At 40.2% G+C, this 15,683-nt stretch overlaps 1 protein-coding gene across 30 annotated transcripts in view; it reads right to left on the reverse strand.

Annotated features, from left to right (window-relative positions):
- DTNA (dystrobrevin alpha) overlaps nucleotides 1–15,683 on the reverse strand; it is a 391,558-nt gene that overhangs the window by 74,309 nt on the left and 301,566 nt on the right. For all 30 annotated transcript variants that reach the window (XM_067699356.1, XM_067699351.1, XM_067699358.1 and 27 more), the window contains one exon: nucleotides 4,400–4,485. In XM_067699356.1, the coding sequence (XP_067555457.1) occupies nucleotides 4,400–4,485 (86 nt within the window). The remainder of the gene's footprint in view (nucleotides 1–4,399; nucleotides 4,486–15,683) is intronic.

Genomic DNA, 15,683 nt, shown 5'->3' on the forward strand with positions numbered 1-15,683 from the left:
AAGGGGACTTCTAGGCCAAGTATAAAGAACTATCAGTAATGAAGGAGGTACTGAAGAATTAAAGACAGGCCAGCAAGTTAGAAATATTACCCTGGAGGTAAGCTTGGAGGCCGAACAACCTGTTCAGTAATAGAAACTCAGGAAATACAAGGTGTTTGCCATAAACAAGCCCTCCCCAGAAGCTTTAGAATAGCACCTGACTTTCCAGGCTTATTGCACTGGATTCAGAATTCCTTAAGATCCTTAACAGCCTATAATCAGACCAAAACCAGTCTGACAGAAACAGAATATATTATATTAGGTCCGTTTATGTATAGGTAGCTATGTCCCACACCTGCAGGGTGTGCCCTCACACTCTCTGCTGCCTGGGGTACCTGATGAACACCCTGCATATTGGTTCCTGGTGGACCTGAGTACTGGAAATTGGGATGCAACCTAGGGGTTGTTGTCCCTTTTAAAGCATTTAAAGCAGCTTTTAAAACTCAGCTTTAAAATTTCTGCTGTTTTCTACTTTTTTGCTTTTTAAAATTTCTAAATTATTTTCAGCCAACTATTCTTGCCCTGTGTTCTCCAACATGAAGGAACTAGTTGGAATGAACTAAATCTCTTTCATTCCTATGCACAAAAATAGAAAAACTGCCAAACAAGCGTAGTTGGCATATTGGCGTAAAGTGAATTAGAATTTAAAGAAGGAAAATCCAAGACATTCCATATCCTTTCATTTTATTTTTCTTATTATAAAGGCAATGCTTATTATAAAATCATTACTCCGCCTGTTTTATGATTAAATGCAAGCCAGCAAAAGAAGACGAAAGAAAACCCACAATTCCACTTACCAAGAGTCAACCACGGTAAATGGGAGTGTTCCCTTAATTTCTCTTTCTGATTTTTCATTGTTGATGTATAGGAATGCCAGAGATTTCTGTGCATTAATTTTGTATCCTGCAACCTTACCAAATTCACTGATTAGTTCTAGTAGTTTTCTGGTGTCATCTTTAGGATTTTCTATGTATAGTATCATGTCATCTGCAAACAGTGACAGTTTTACTTCTTTTTAAATTTGTATTCCTTTTATTTCTTTTTCTTCTAATTGCCGCGGCTAGGACTTTCAAAACTATGTTGACTACGAGTTGTGAGAGTGGACATCCTTGTCTTGTTCCTGATCTTAGTGGAAATGCTTTCAGTTTTTCACCATTGAGCATGATGCTTGCTGTGGAGGGGAAGCTGGGACAAAGTGAGAGAGTGGCATGGACATATATACACTACCGAATGTAAAATAGATAGCTAGTGGGAAGCAGCCGCGTAGCACAGGGAGATCAGCTCGGTGCTTTGCGACGACCTAGAGGGGTGGGATAGGGAGGGTGGGAAGGAGGCTCAAGAGGGAGGGGATATGGGGATATATGTATGCATATGGCTGATTCACTTTGCTGTACAACAGAAACTAACACAGTATTGTGAAGCAATTATACTCCAATAAAGGTCTATTAAAAAAAAAGTCAAAAAAAAAAAAGTCAACCATGGCTGTCTGTGGGTGGATTTGCCCATATTTATTTGTTCATTCAGCCAATGAACATTGTTCATTCTGTTTGAACAATTCAATTTGTTCATTCAATCACTGAAATATTGGTGACTAAGGATACTCATTTCTGATTAACATTTTGGAGAGGTTCTTCCAACCAAACTGCTTTTAGCTAAATTGTTTTGGGCCAAATTGCTTTCAACTGACTTACCTTGAAATCATTAAAACTACCTTTCTGGGATTAACTATATAGTGACTCCTCATTCAGAGAACTGGGGCACGTTCAGGTCTGCTGCTCTGCCAGAAGGTACCGTGAAATGTCATGATCACACAGTCTGTTTCTCTACAGAATTTGTGACTCTCTGAAGCTTATTTCTGCACACTGGAGAACAGTTTCTTTCCAGTGGGACTCGTGCATTTGTGACTTCTTTCACTGAGCTGCAGAGGATTGACTTTGGCCCCTGGAAAGCATGCACGCTTTGCTCACTGATCGTGGGTATTTGGTGAATGATGGGATGGGGTGAGAAAACAGCACTGGAGCAGTTACACTGTTTGCTTTGAAATCCCAGACTTGTGGGAGAACTTTGAGGGATTTGACAGGTGGTGAAGATCTGCTCGAACACTTAGTTAAATCTTGAATTTTGTAACTGTGCTGATGTCATTTGTTGCTTACCTGACAACCATCCCCTTCAGCTTTACTGGCCCCAAATTTCATCCTGGGCTATGGGAAAGCAGTGGCCCTTCTCAGCCCAGGAGGTTAGAATGACTGGAACACTCCCTGACCATCAGGGGCACTCCTTTCCTGTTAGCAGTGGTTGATGTAGTAATTGGTCTGTGATGCCACCCTGGCCATGAGATGTAAGGGCTGGGGGCCTCTGGAGTGGGTGTGACTCCTGAAATTGCTGTACCCCCTTTTACCTTCAGGAGAAGGATAAAATCTGACACAGAGGAGAGCTGAGTGGAAAGATGGAAAGCACCTGGGGCCTTGATGGTCAGCATGAACCTGGTTAGTGAAACGCTCTGAGGAGTTCTGAAGCGCAGAAAACTGGTTTTCTCAGTTTTCCTCAAACTTATTTTATTAAGGGACCCTTTTCTCCAAGTACCTAACATTGAATAAGTATTTGGAAATGTTTCTTAAGACTTTGGAAAAAACCTTTACCTACTGTCCTCAGCGTAAGTGGCCAAGGGTGACATGGGGTCAGTAGGCAAGGCCCTCAGGAGTTTCTTTTTCTGCCCTGGTTCATTTTGCTAAACTTTCTCTTCCCAGCCTAACCCTGAAGGAAATGCTTTAGGGATTACTCTAAGTTATTTTTTTTAAAAGAACATTGTTTCTGCCACCTTCTAATTTAGCTGTTATCCTCAATCAAGTACTAAGGTAGATGTCTTTAAAGTTTTACACCTTTCAGGCTAACTGAAGAGAGACTAAACTGGACCTTGTAGGGTCTGCTTGGGCTTCTCTGAAACTTGAGTGCACTTGGCTGGTCCATGAAAGGAGGTTCCTGGGAGTGAGGGAAGATGTGTGGTTATGTGGGGTTCCCCTTATCTACTGCTCCAATGACATAACTCTTCTTGGAACATGTCTGGGGAAATTCCAAAGGAATAAAGGTCCCCCTCCACCCCGACCCCGGTATCCTTCTTTATTCTTCCTCTGTTAGTGCATCAAGAAGCAAGAGATTACATTCAGCAGCGGACAGGCAGCAGGTGACAAAAGAGCCTAAAGGCTGTGAGTCATGGAGGCCTGCAGCCAACAGAGACCCTACAGGTACCTAACAAAGTCCCCAAGTTTAGGATGGAGAAGGAAGTTGAGGACTAAAGAAGTGAAGTGATTTCCACAGAATAATCAGCAAATTAGTCACACAGCTGGGCCTGCAACCTGGGACTCCCAATTCCCATGACAGTGCTCTTTGTCACACGGCATTATAACTCAGACTCATAATATTTAGGGTAAGGGAGAGGGTTACATGGCAACTTCTTTTCAAAACAGCCACCTATACATGATTTTAAACTAGTTAGAAATGAAAATGCTTGCCCGCTATACACCCACTCTAGGCCTACTGAACCAAAAATTCTGGAAATGAGACCCAGAAATCCATTTTTTTTTAAAGCCCTCCAGGTGACTCCATATACACTAAAATTTGAAAACCACTGGTGTACGGGGAAAAAGTCAGGGTTCAATTCCTGGTACCATCTGTGATTAACTCTCTATGTCTCAGCTTCTTTACCTAAAACATGTGAACAAATCAGAAAACTCTCACTTTTGTTGGTTAAAAAACTACCACATTTAGTGACAAAATGTACACAAAAGGCCCATAATCACTCAACACTCTAGCTATCATGTCTTTATTGGCATCAGTTAATTCTCAGTTTATAGTTTCTGTACATAATTCCTATGCCTACACTCTGGCAATGTCTACTTTGGAAACTTTGGAGTGCCCAGTGATTTGAACAGCATTGGTGGAGAAGAATGAGGAATTGTGCCGGGAACTTTGACTTGAGATGATCGAGAAACGGAAGGTTGCCCAACATGGTCTTCGTCTCTCTATGGTGATGGACTTATGCCTGTGAGGCAGTTCTACAGTAAATGAATGTGAAAGAATGTATATCTTACTTTAGTATCATGAACAGTCTAACTGGTGATCCTCAACAGGTTATAAAAAATAATAATCCATACGTAGAAGGAAAACATTCATTTCATTGACATTAATCTAATATGAAAACATTTCTAAGACAAAATCCAAGGATCAACGAAGATTATATTTCAAACAACTCTCATAGAAGGAGGAAAGTCAGAAATGGTCAGGGGGACCTGGCAGGAATGGGGTAGAGGAAAACGTGGTATACAGGAGGGGTAAGCAAACAGAGATGCAGAGAATAACTTACATCTTAATTTGTCCATGATCTTCCCTCCACACAATGTGGCTAAAGCCATTTTGACAGCAAATACTGAAATTTTACCATGGCCTTCCCTGTTTAATGATGATAGAAAAAAAGAGATGTCATGTGAAGAACGTCCAATAACACAGTCTGACATTTTCTGTTCTGTAGAAACCATAGGACAACAGAGCTGCATGCATTATGTGAACATATCCATTTTAAAAAAGGTTATGAATACATTTCAACACGTTTCTGAAAAACTTCTCTATTCGATGTTTCCTTTTTTCAAGCGATTGCAGAATCTTTAAGTTATTCTTTGTCTATGCCCCTTGCTCAAAGCATAGACTGGTAGCCATAGAAATATGTGCTATTTACCTGGAGAGGAAAATTACAGAACATTCTTTTCACTTTGGGTTTCATAAAATAATTTTATGTATGATGATGCCACAGTTTCTATAATTTATTTAAACAAGGCTTCAGAAAAATCTTAAGTTGTGTGTGTCAGGTAATTCCTGAATTTTAAAAGAGTTAGGGTTAATATGGAGACGTTTTCATCACACTTTTTTTTCAACAATCATTTCCTACCCACAAGCCAACTGTCCTTAAAAGTGATCCATTTACTTTTCAAAGGGAGTTGGTATTTTAAAGGGGCAAAAGTAAGAGCTCTTTTGAATAGTTCTCCTACCTAAATGACATGAGAGCAGCCAAATCTTTGTTGATTCAAGAGGTATAACTAACTTGTCCTTCACAAAATGTGATATAAAGGGCATTCTATAAGAAGTAGAATATTTCTGCTCAATGATTTTTCCAGCTGGAATAAACTGTTTATTATATCCTTGGAACCAGAAGTGTATCATATTAGTAATTCATTTCTTTGGTGGTTGCTACTCTTAAGAATGATCAAAAGAGTTATTTAAAATAATAATGTAGCTGAAAGGTAAGTAGAGTCTGTATTGACAAGGGTTTAGTATATAGAATAAGTAATTTATATGAATAAATTCAGATATCTGACATATTAGAAGAATAAGGCATCATAAATTATTGTGTCTTTGTTCCTTACTAGACTCCAGAGAGGAATCATCTGTTATTCATCTTTGTTGCTGTCGTTCTTAGCATAGTACCTAGAAGGCAGCTAGGCAGAATGCAAAACTGACCCAGTCTTATATGCTAGTGACTATCCTGTTTATATTTCTAAGCCTAAGCAGCAGACTTACATAATTACATATTAGAAATCTTCACTTGGATATCCTGCATCAAACCAAGTATATTCAAAGTAGAACTCATTATCTTTCAAAGCCCTCTCGTAATACTCTGACCAACTAAACTACTAACCTGCTCTTCCTCCTACAGTCCCTCTTTGGGTTGTCAGAATCACCATGTACCTAGTTACCCAGAAATGAATTTTTGGCAAGAGGTCACCCTTGATTTTTTGCTCTTCCTTAATTCACTACCAACCAAATAAATGTTTGAGGTACTCAGATATACCCACTTCACTGTATATTAAACCCACTTCCTTCTTTCCCTTCCGACTGCCATGGCTTCTATCAGCTCTTGCTTTAACACTGTAATAACTTCTTTTTTTTTTTTTTATAAATGTATTTATTTTATTTTTGTCTGCGTTGGGCCTTCGTTGCTGTGTGCAGGCTTTCTCTAGTTGCGGCGAGCGGGGGCTACTCTTCCTTGCGGTGTGTGGGCTTCTCATTGCGGTGGCTTCTCTTGTTGCTGAGCATGGGCTCCAGGTGTGCAGGCTTCAGTAGTTGCGGCATGTGGGCTCAGTAGTTGTGGCTCGCGGGCTCCAGAATGCAGGCTCAGCAGCTGTGGCACACGGGCTCAGTTGCTCCAAGGCATGTGGGATCCTCCTGGACCAGGGCTCGAACCTGTGTCCCCTGCATTGGCAGGCAGACCCTTAAACAACGCGCCACCAGGGAAGCCCTGTAATAACTTCTTAAATGATCTCTCTGCTTGCACACTCATATCACAGATCTGACCATGTTACAGTCAGAGCCCTGTATTCGCGGTTCTGCATCTGCGGATTTAAGCAACCGTGGGTGGATATAGGGGTTGTCTGTAGGAGACTTGAGCATCCCTGGGTTTTGGTATTAGTAGGCGGTCCTGGAACCAAACCCCTGCAGATACCGAGGGATGATGGTACTTCATTATTTATAACCCTGTTGCCTCCGTTTGCCCGCAGGATATAGTTCTAACCTTATCTGTTTTCTCCAGGCTCGTCTGCTACCATTTCTGTTGCACTCCACACCACAGTGCCCTGTCAATGCCCTTTCCCCTATGCTCTGCTCAGGACTCTCCCACCCATTCATGGAGTCTCAGCTCAATATCATCATTCACTCTGCTCCGAAAACAGTTCTTCCCCTGATGTGGAAGCAATCACTCTTCCCTTTACTTTTACCTATTATTTGGCATCTGTCACTCACCTATCACCGAATGACCTTGATTTGTTTATTTACGTGTCTGCATGTATTTCGACTCCACACTGTGAGATCCTTGGGGGCAGAAATTATGTCCTCTCAATTAATTGAATTCCCAGTGCCTCACACTTTGTCTCACATAGCGTTAGTGAACAATAAATTCCTTATATTAATTAATGACTATTAATCATTATAATAGGTGCCCTAGAATTTTGATTAAGTGGTTTACTAATTTTGGGGCAGGTAGCTGTAATAAAAATGCAATGATTTTGTAAAAACCACCTCATTCAAAATTATTCCATATCCCCTGCATTCCCAATTGCACGGATAAATGGAAGTATCAATAACTTTACTTTAGGAAGTAATTAGCTTCTCTTCCTGAGCTGAAACATGGTTCAAGTAATAACAGGAGAGTCTACAAAGTGTGGAAGAATAGGAGTAATATAGTGATAAAGTAATCTTCAAAATGCAGAGAAATTGAAGAGTATTATATGTGAGACCTCAAGAGCAAATGCAAGTTTCTTTCAATGAGTCAGAGAGAACAATTTATTTTTATTTTTATTTTTTATGCAGTTCACATTTTCAACATTTACTTTAGAGTAGTTTAAGATCTGTAAAACCCAGTGCTTTGAAATGGTCTGGGGTTAATTTCAGGATTAATTTCCATATTTTTTTCCACATCTTTATTGGAGTATAATTGCTTTACAATGTTGTGTTAATTTCTGCTGTACAACAAAGTGAATCAGCTATATGTATACATATATCCCCATATCCCCTCCCTCTTGAGCCTCCCCCCCACCCTTCCTATCCCACCCCCTAGGTGGTCACAAAGCATCGAGTTGATCTCCCTGTTCAATGCAGCAGCTCCCCACTAGCCATCCATTTTACATTTGGTGGTGTATATATGTCAATGCTACTCAGAGAGGACAATTTAACTCAAGAAAGAGGACAGACCACAGATGATGTTGGGACAGAGAGCTCTCCAGAGGATGAAATGATGATAGCTCACAGGTGAATTCTTAAACCTTAGCTTTTAATGCAGAAGGTCCTAGGGAGATTACCAGTCCTGTATTGTTGCTGGAAATGCAAGATTACTGCTATTAAACCCAAGAGTGGTCGTATCAGAGCTATTTTGCCAAATCGACATAATAAATCTAGATAAATCACCCAGTGGAGGGCGGCTCAATGAGAGTTTTGCAGGAACTGAAGGGTGAAATTAGGTCACTGGAATTTACTGGTATGTCAGATTGCAAATGTGACCCCTGTCACAAAGAAGGATTCGGGGTATGCAGGAATGTACACCGTGGGAAGCAGGCCAGTACCAGCTGAGTTCAGACCTTGCTCAGCCCTGGCACTGGATAAACCTTTAAGGAATTGAATGACTGAGTGGAGATGGTGGACTTGGCTATGGGGAATGGAGGCACCAAAGAGTTAAATACAAAGGGATCTTTTTTTTTTTTTTTTTTTCCAAAGGGATCTTTTAAAAGAACATTTTCAGTAGATATAACAGGATGAAGAAAAGGGGTGGAAAGAGAAAGATTTTCTAAAGGTCTTTGACAAGGTTCCACACCAAAGGCCATTACTTAAACAAAGTCACCTTGGGATCAGGGTCCCTATTTTGTTGTGAAAAAAGAATTGGCATTGACACCGGAAGCAAAAATTAGGGAGAAGGTGGTACATCCCGAATGGAGAACGTAAGAGCTATTCTCATTAGGAATCTTCCTTAGTGGGGGCAGTTTGACTCATGAACAGTCAGTGAAATCTCCTAAGTATCTAAGAAGTGAAAAGTCAAGCTCTTGAGGATGGATAACAGGAAGCTCCTAGGAGTCTTGGGCAAACAAGCAGGAAAGCGGCATATTGTTCCAAAGTGAGTTCTGTACATGCAATGCCTCTAGGAGTAAAGTGGTTAAATGGCACATATGGAATGTCGGCACAATTCAGGAGGCAGACCCACCAGAGTGTGCTGAGGATGAAAAACGTAGATTGTCCCTAATGCTCCAGGGCAAATGGTGCTCCAAGAGGAGCACTAGAAAAAGTCTACACGCTTGTCTTGCTTTTATGAAAAGCTACGGCCACAGCACACCTCCAATTTCATGTGTAGTTCAGATTGCCACCTCAAGAAACAACAGATGCCATATGATCCAGTAATCCCACTCCTGGACATGTACCCAGAAAAACTCTTAATTTGAAGAGATACATGCACCCCAATGTTCATAGCAGCACTATTCACAGTAGCCAAGACGTGGAGTCAACATAAATGTCTGTCGACAGAGGAATGGATAAAGAAGATACGGTATATAGATACAATGGAATATTACTCAGCCACAAAAAAGAATGAAATAATGCCATTTGCAGCAACATGGATGGACCTAGAGATCATCATACTAAGTGAAGTAAGTCAGAAAGAGAAAGACAAATACCATATGACATCACTTTTATGTGGAACCTAAAAAAATGATACAAAGGAACTTATTTATAAAGCGGAAACAGACTCACAGACATAGAAAACAAACTTAGGGTGACCAAAGGGGAAGGAGGTGGGGGAGGGGTACAGTAGGAGTTTGGGATTAGCAGATACAAACTACTATATATAAAATAGATAAACAACAAGGACCTACTGTATAGCACAGGGAACTATATTCAGTATCTTGTAATAAAACATACGGAAAAGATTATGAAAAAGAAATATATATAAAAAACTGAATCAATTTGCTGTACACCAGAAACTAACACAACACTGTAAATCAACTATACTTCAATTAAAAAAATAAATTAAAAAGAAAGCGGCAACAGAGCCAAATGTGTTTGAGAGTACTGTCTGCAGTGTACAGTGTATACTGGATACAGCATACAGTGTAGCCATTAGAATCATCGACTTTTAGGGCAAGAGTGGGCCTTAGAATCAGTGATCAATGACATGACCACATAAGCTTTTATTTGCGAATGAAAGCTGCTAGGGTAAAAGGTACAGTAAAAGCTTTAAAAATAAGTTTACTACCAGCCTATCATTTTTATTAAAAGAATAATTTTACTTTTAAAGTAAAACAAAATTTTACTTATTTTAATGTTTTCTCTTTCAATGTAGAGAGAGAACAAAAGGCATATACATATTTTACTCACTTCCCCCTCACTATTTGTTTTTTTGCATCATGAAATAGATTTTTTTTTTTAAGCCAATTATCCTGAAGCTTTTGCCTTGGCAAATTTTACTTTCCTGTTCTAGCTCGACATCAAAATTACCCAATTAAATTGTTATCTTGGTATTTAATTAACACCTAAAAGGATATTTAAGAGAACCAGCATATTATCAAAGGTAGAAACTAAAATTGCTTCACTAATCAATGTTTCTTTAAATTGTTTATTTCCCTTTATAACTTGTTTGCTCATTCTGAAAAATTTCAAATTTTCCTACAGGATATCTGATTGAAAATGGGAAAAGGAAAGCACTTACCCTTTGGTTAAATATATATATATATGGAGACTGGTAGAGTGTCTGTCTTAAAAACATGCATTATTTCAAAGTTTGACTCATCATCACAGAAAATGAGTAACTGCTTTACGCTGGGCTTTTTTCATGACTATACAAAGTGACAAACTGACTTCTTTTAACTAAGATACTACTTTTAGGGAAAAGTTGTCTGGGAAGGAAAATCTACTTTTGACAAGAAGGAAAAAGAACAAATAGATACTAATAGGTCTGGGATGGTAGGCTGAAGTTGGAACTGTACAAATTTAATAAACAAGAAACCTCAATAGTCAGGAGGCCAGCAGGAGGCGCTCTCCTGCCCTGCGATGATAACAGAGCCCAACCGGAAAAAGAAAGACTCCTTTCCTGGGAAGGACTCAGCCAATGAAAAGCCATGGACTCCTTGTCTACTACAGCCCTCCCAACTTCCTTTCCCCCTCTATAAAAGTGCTCTCCTTGCCTTGCCCTGTGGGGACTCTCCAGGGTTGCAGACCCTGAATAGCAATTCCTTGTTGATCCCGAATAAACCCTTTATTCTCCCCTTTCTGGAGAAATAACTGGTAGTCTATTTGCTTTAGGTCAACAGAAACAGAATATAAAATTTCTCCAAGTTCCCAAGAGAGTTCCCTGTTTGAAATTACAGAACCCCAGGACAAATATCAAGTCCCTGAAAGTGAGATTGAATCCTGACTGATTCTTTTTTGAACAGGCTCAAGGAATTATTTCTCTATTTAAGAATATTAAAACCAGGAGTTCTTCTCTTACCAACATATTTTACCAAAGCATTTGGAAAGCATTTATGATAAGCAAAGGCCCAGCACTCACACTTGGGTTTCTCACACACTTTGGTGTCTTAATTCACTGGGAGAACTGCTTCCTCCTCTGTCTTCCACAACATGCCTCTGTCATAACACGTTTCTCCTCTGGGAATTATTTTGTTCATATGGAACACACATTTTTTAACTCAATAAATATTTATTAGCAATGTCTCAGAAGTGGGGCATATAAAGATGAATAAGACGTGGCTCCTACCCTCCAAATTTGCCCATCATCTACTTGGGAGAAGGAGTCAAAACTAGTTAATTTTAATACAACACACTTTAAGGGCAGAGTCCATGTCTTACTCAACTATCATCCCCAGTCTATTGTAGCACCTAGAACATAGCGAGTTCTTAATACATGTTAGTTAAATTAATGAATGCACAAGTTGAAATGTTCTGATTTACCACTTAAGTTTTATACTGAGCAATACTAAGTTTTGAGAAAACTACAAAGGTTAACTTAACGGCCCTTCATATTAGATGGTGCAGTCATGTGAGATGTTGAATTTAGAAGGGATCACAGACATAATTACTCTTGTTTTGGGGAGACTAAAGTTAACACGTGAACACATAGAAATAAATCCCTTATTTGGCCCTGGCATCACTTTGGACTCCCCATAATGTTAGCAAAACATCCAGGAAAATAATTCCTCATTGCACCGGGCCAGGTGAGTTTGCCAGGAGTTTGTCTAGAATGGGGAATGGAAGGGGCCAAATCTGTTGACATGTCTCCCTCTCTCCCATGAAATCCCACCTGCCACTCAGCCAAAGTACATCTGACAGGAAGACGAGTGACATTACGGATGTTCAATTTATTTACAATTATGAAAATTCTTTGGAAAGAGCTTCCATTTTAGCAACATGTAGGGATCTTGGAACAAGGTATTTCCCACTAGCACAAAATTTTAGTGAGTAGAGAATGTGGACATCTTGGATTTAAGATGTGCTAAGAAAAAAATCACCAAGCCAAGTACATTTTAAAGAGGGGGGCACATACATAATAAAACGCCAAGAGAAGAACATTTGGTTTCGTGTGACTCTTCTCTTTTTCCTTCATCCTCACCCATCCATAGAGCCTCACATGTAAACAACACGTTTTGTTGGTGTATTTTGCAGTGCATATTCCATTGAACATCAGAATCATTTTTACAACTCAAAAGGCAGAAGGATTTTGGCAGAGTTCCAGAATTATTTCATACCCATGCATCTGAAATAGTGCTGTGGTACCTTTCATCATGTCGGGGGCTCAGCAGTGGGATAGGATATTCAAATGGCTCAGCAAGGTTCAAGATGTCAAACAACGAGGAAAATTCCAGAATTTTGTATTCTCTATGAAAGAGTATTATACGATGGATTTGGAGCTCTGGATGGCTGTCATAAAACTGACTGTAAATCTACAGTGTAAAACGTGGTAAGTCCAAATAGCTCTTTCACATACACTCTGTCAAATATGCCTAAAGATCACAAACTGGAAAGGTTAGGAATGTGAGCATAATAATAATATCCTGTAATAAGCAGGGTAAGTCTGGGGGAAAAAAGCACATTAATTCTCATATAAAAAGATGAAACAGAAAGCATGAATAGAGCTGAATTTAAACTGATGCCTGAAACAAAAGGATTTTCCCCCACTTGCCTCACCTAGTAGGAAGCTGTATGACCTGCAAATTATCTAACCTTTTTATGTCTCAGCTTCATCACTTACTCAACCTGAAAAATTATAATAATGTAACGCCAAACCAGTAAGATTATTGGCACACGGTAAATGCTGAGTACATCTTAGCATAATTATAATATTATTAACATCATTAGAGAATTCGCATTAAGAACTGACATAGAGAATGGACTTGAGGACACGGGGAGGGGGAAGGGTAAGCTGGGACGAAGTGAGAGAGTGGCACGGATATATATGCACTACCAAACGTAAAACAGATAGCTAGTGGGAAGCAGCCACGTAGCACAGGGAGATCAGCTCGGTGCTTTGTGACCACCTAGAGGGGTGGGATAGGGAGGGTGGGAGGGAGACGCAAGAAGGAGGAGATATGGGGATATATGTATATGTATAGCTGATTCACTTTGTTATAAAGCAGAAACTAACTCACCATTGTAAAGCAATTATACTCCAGTAAAGATGTTAAAAAAAAAATCTGACTCTACATTAAAAAAAAAAGAAAAAAAGAATTGACCTCCAAAAATAGAAAAACCACCGTTTAATATATATCATTGTCCTACTTCAAGTTTTCGAATATATGTGGAAATAATATTCGCTAAAAGTGAGGCCCCTGTCATATAATCTACTTTATGAGGAACTGTGCCAAGAAGGGAGGCTCCTGAATTGAAATGAGATTAAGTCAACTGACGAAAGTTGATGTTAGTGTTTCCCGGGGAAGCAGGAAGAGGGTAAAGAGAAGCACGTTAAAGTCTGTTGTGAAAATGGGATCTGCCCACATTAGTAACCATGGACATCTAGTGATCTTCTCTGTGGAGGAGAAGTGAAAACAGAGGGTATGAATCTAGATGACAGAGCAAACTTAGACCCGCTAGATTTAGTAAAAGATTGGAGATTAAGGAGGGCTTAATCTCAGAAAAAGAATGAAAAGAAATTAGTGTGATAAGAGCTAAGTCCACCTTTGATTTTCATTCATTTATTCATTCACTCACTGATTCATTATGAGCTGGATATTGGCTCAGGTGCTGTACATATAAAGAAAAAGACACGGTCCCACTTGAAAGTAGCTTGTGGGGGTCAGTCAGATAAGCAGAGAGACAGGCATCTCAAGAGACTATCAAGAGTCATGTTCAAGGAACAGTGGGACCTGGCAGAGGGTGAGCAGCTTGGCCATGAGAGCTGAAGGGCTTCACAGTGTATCAGCGTCTATGACCCCACCTCTCCAAAAGGCCATACATGATCAACTTTGAAGAATTATTTTCTAGGTAACCATTATACCTCAATAAAGGTATATATGTTTGTTTTTTTTTAAAAGAATTATTTTCATCTTGTACCTTTCCGCCATTTTTTTGTTGTTGTTACTTTCAATTCCCTAAAAAGTAATAACAGTAAAAGTCCTTAGAACACTTCAAAGAGATTTTCATCCCCACTGGGATATGGACAAGAAGGGAGAGGAAAAGGGCTGCTGAGTTAGTGGGTTCTGAAAGAGAGAGCCTCAGGGGAAGGCTCCTGCCACCAAACAGGGAAGGAGGCAAGGAAGGCCAGTTCCTGGGGGACACGGAAGGAAAGAGAGAAGAGGAGGAGACTGACTTAAGGCTCTGGTCATTTCCTTGTATTCTTCTTCCCTGTCAGCCCTGCTCCCTTCTTCTGAGACCTCCTTTCCCATGCTTCCCAGGCACACCCCTCCATTTCCCTAGAGACACTTAGAGAAGAAAGCATCTGGCTGTAGAAAGGGTCTGCTTAGAAGTTGGCTGGTTAATAGCCCACTAGGTGATATCCCTCCCAAGTATCCTTTTTTTTTTTTTTTTTAAGAAGATGTTGGGGGTAGGAGTTTATTAATTAATTTATTTATTTTTGCTGTGTTGGGTCTTCGTTTCTGTGCGAGGGCTTTCTCCAGTTGTGGCAAGCAGGGGCCACTCTTCATTGTGGTGTGCGGGCCTCTCACTATCGCAGCCTCTCTTGTTGGAGAGCACAGGCTCCAGATGCGCAGGCTCAGTAGTTGTGGCTCATGGGCCTAGTTGCTCGGTGGCATGTGGGATCTTCCCAGACCAGGGCTCGAACCCGTGTCCCCTGCATTAGCAGGCAGATTCTCAACCACTGCGCCACCACAGGGAAGCCCCCAAGTATCCATTTTTAGAAGGAAAGTGATCAAGACAGAAACCTTCTAGACTGAAGGGACTGCCTATTCAGTGACAGGACGGCAAGCATGGCATAGGCCATTGGAAGCAAATGCTAGCTCTTGACAGTCTATGAATCATCCTATGTATGTAGTGATGTACTGTATCTTGAGGCTGACTTGGCCAAAGAGCAGAGAAACCTCACAACCGGGAAACTGACCAGAGCCTGCGGCAAGCATGCCTGTGTGAGAACTGAGATCCAGGGATTCTGGCGGGGAGAGGAACAGAAGGGTGCTACTCTTGGGGAACTATGGTTGTGGGAAAGTGAGTCTGGTTCTCAGGGATGCATCCAAGTCACGTGGACCTTGATCCTCATTTCAGGTCACTATTTCTTGGCAGAGTTCAACTGGCTGGGGCTGGTGAACTTTAAGGCACAAGCAAACTAATGAACGTATTTCTTTGAATACAAATTCTTATTCTTCATGGGTTTAAATTACTGTCTTTAAGTTTTTTTTTTTTACATTCCCTCTTTATAGAGTCCAGGTTGTTAAGGCATCTCTAACTCTTTTATTTTGGATTTTTCCTCTCTTTTTCTTTTAGTATGTCCATTTAAAATACAGCAAATGAGGGGAAAATCTCCTAAATGTTTCAGTGATTTTGTACTAGCAACAGCACATCATTGATCTACCAGTATCAGGCTCATTCATGTCTACCAAAATACAGAAGGCTCCCTTAAATACTTGGGTTCTGCAAATTAATGCCATTTGCAGCAACATGGATACAAGCAGAGATTA

The sequence above is a fragment of the Pseudorca crassidens genome, chromosome 12, assembly GCF_039906515.1.
Source record: "Pseudorca crassidens isolate mPseCra1 chromosome 12, mPseCra1.hap1, whole genome shotgun sequence".
In the NCBI taxonomy this organism is placed as follows: Eukaryota; Metazoa; Chordata; class Mammalia; order Artiodactyla; family Delphinidae; genus Pseudorca; species Pseudorca crassidens.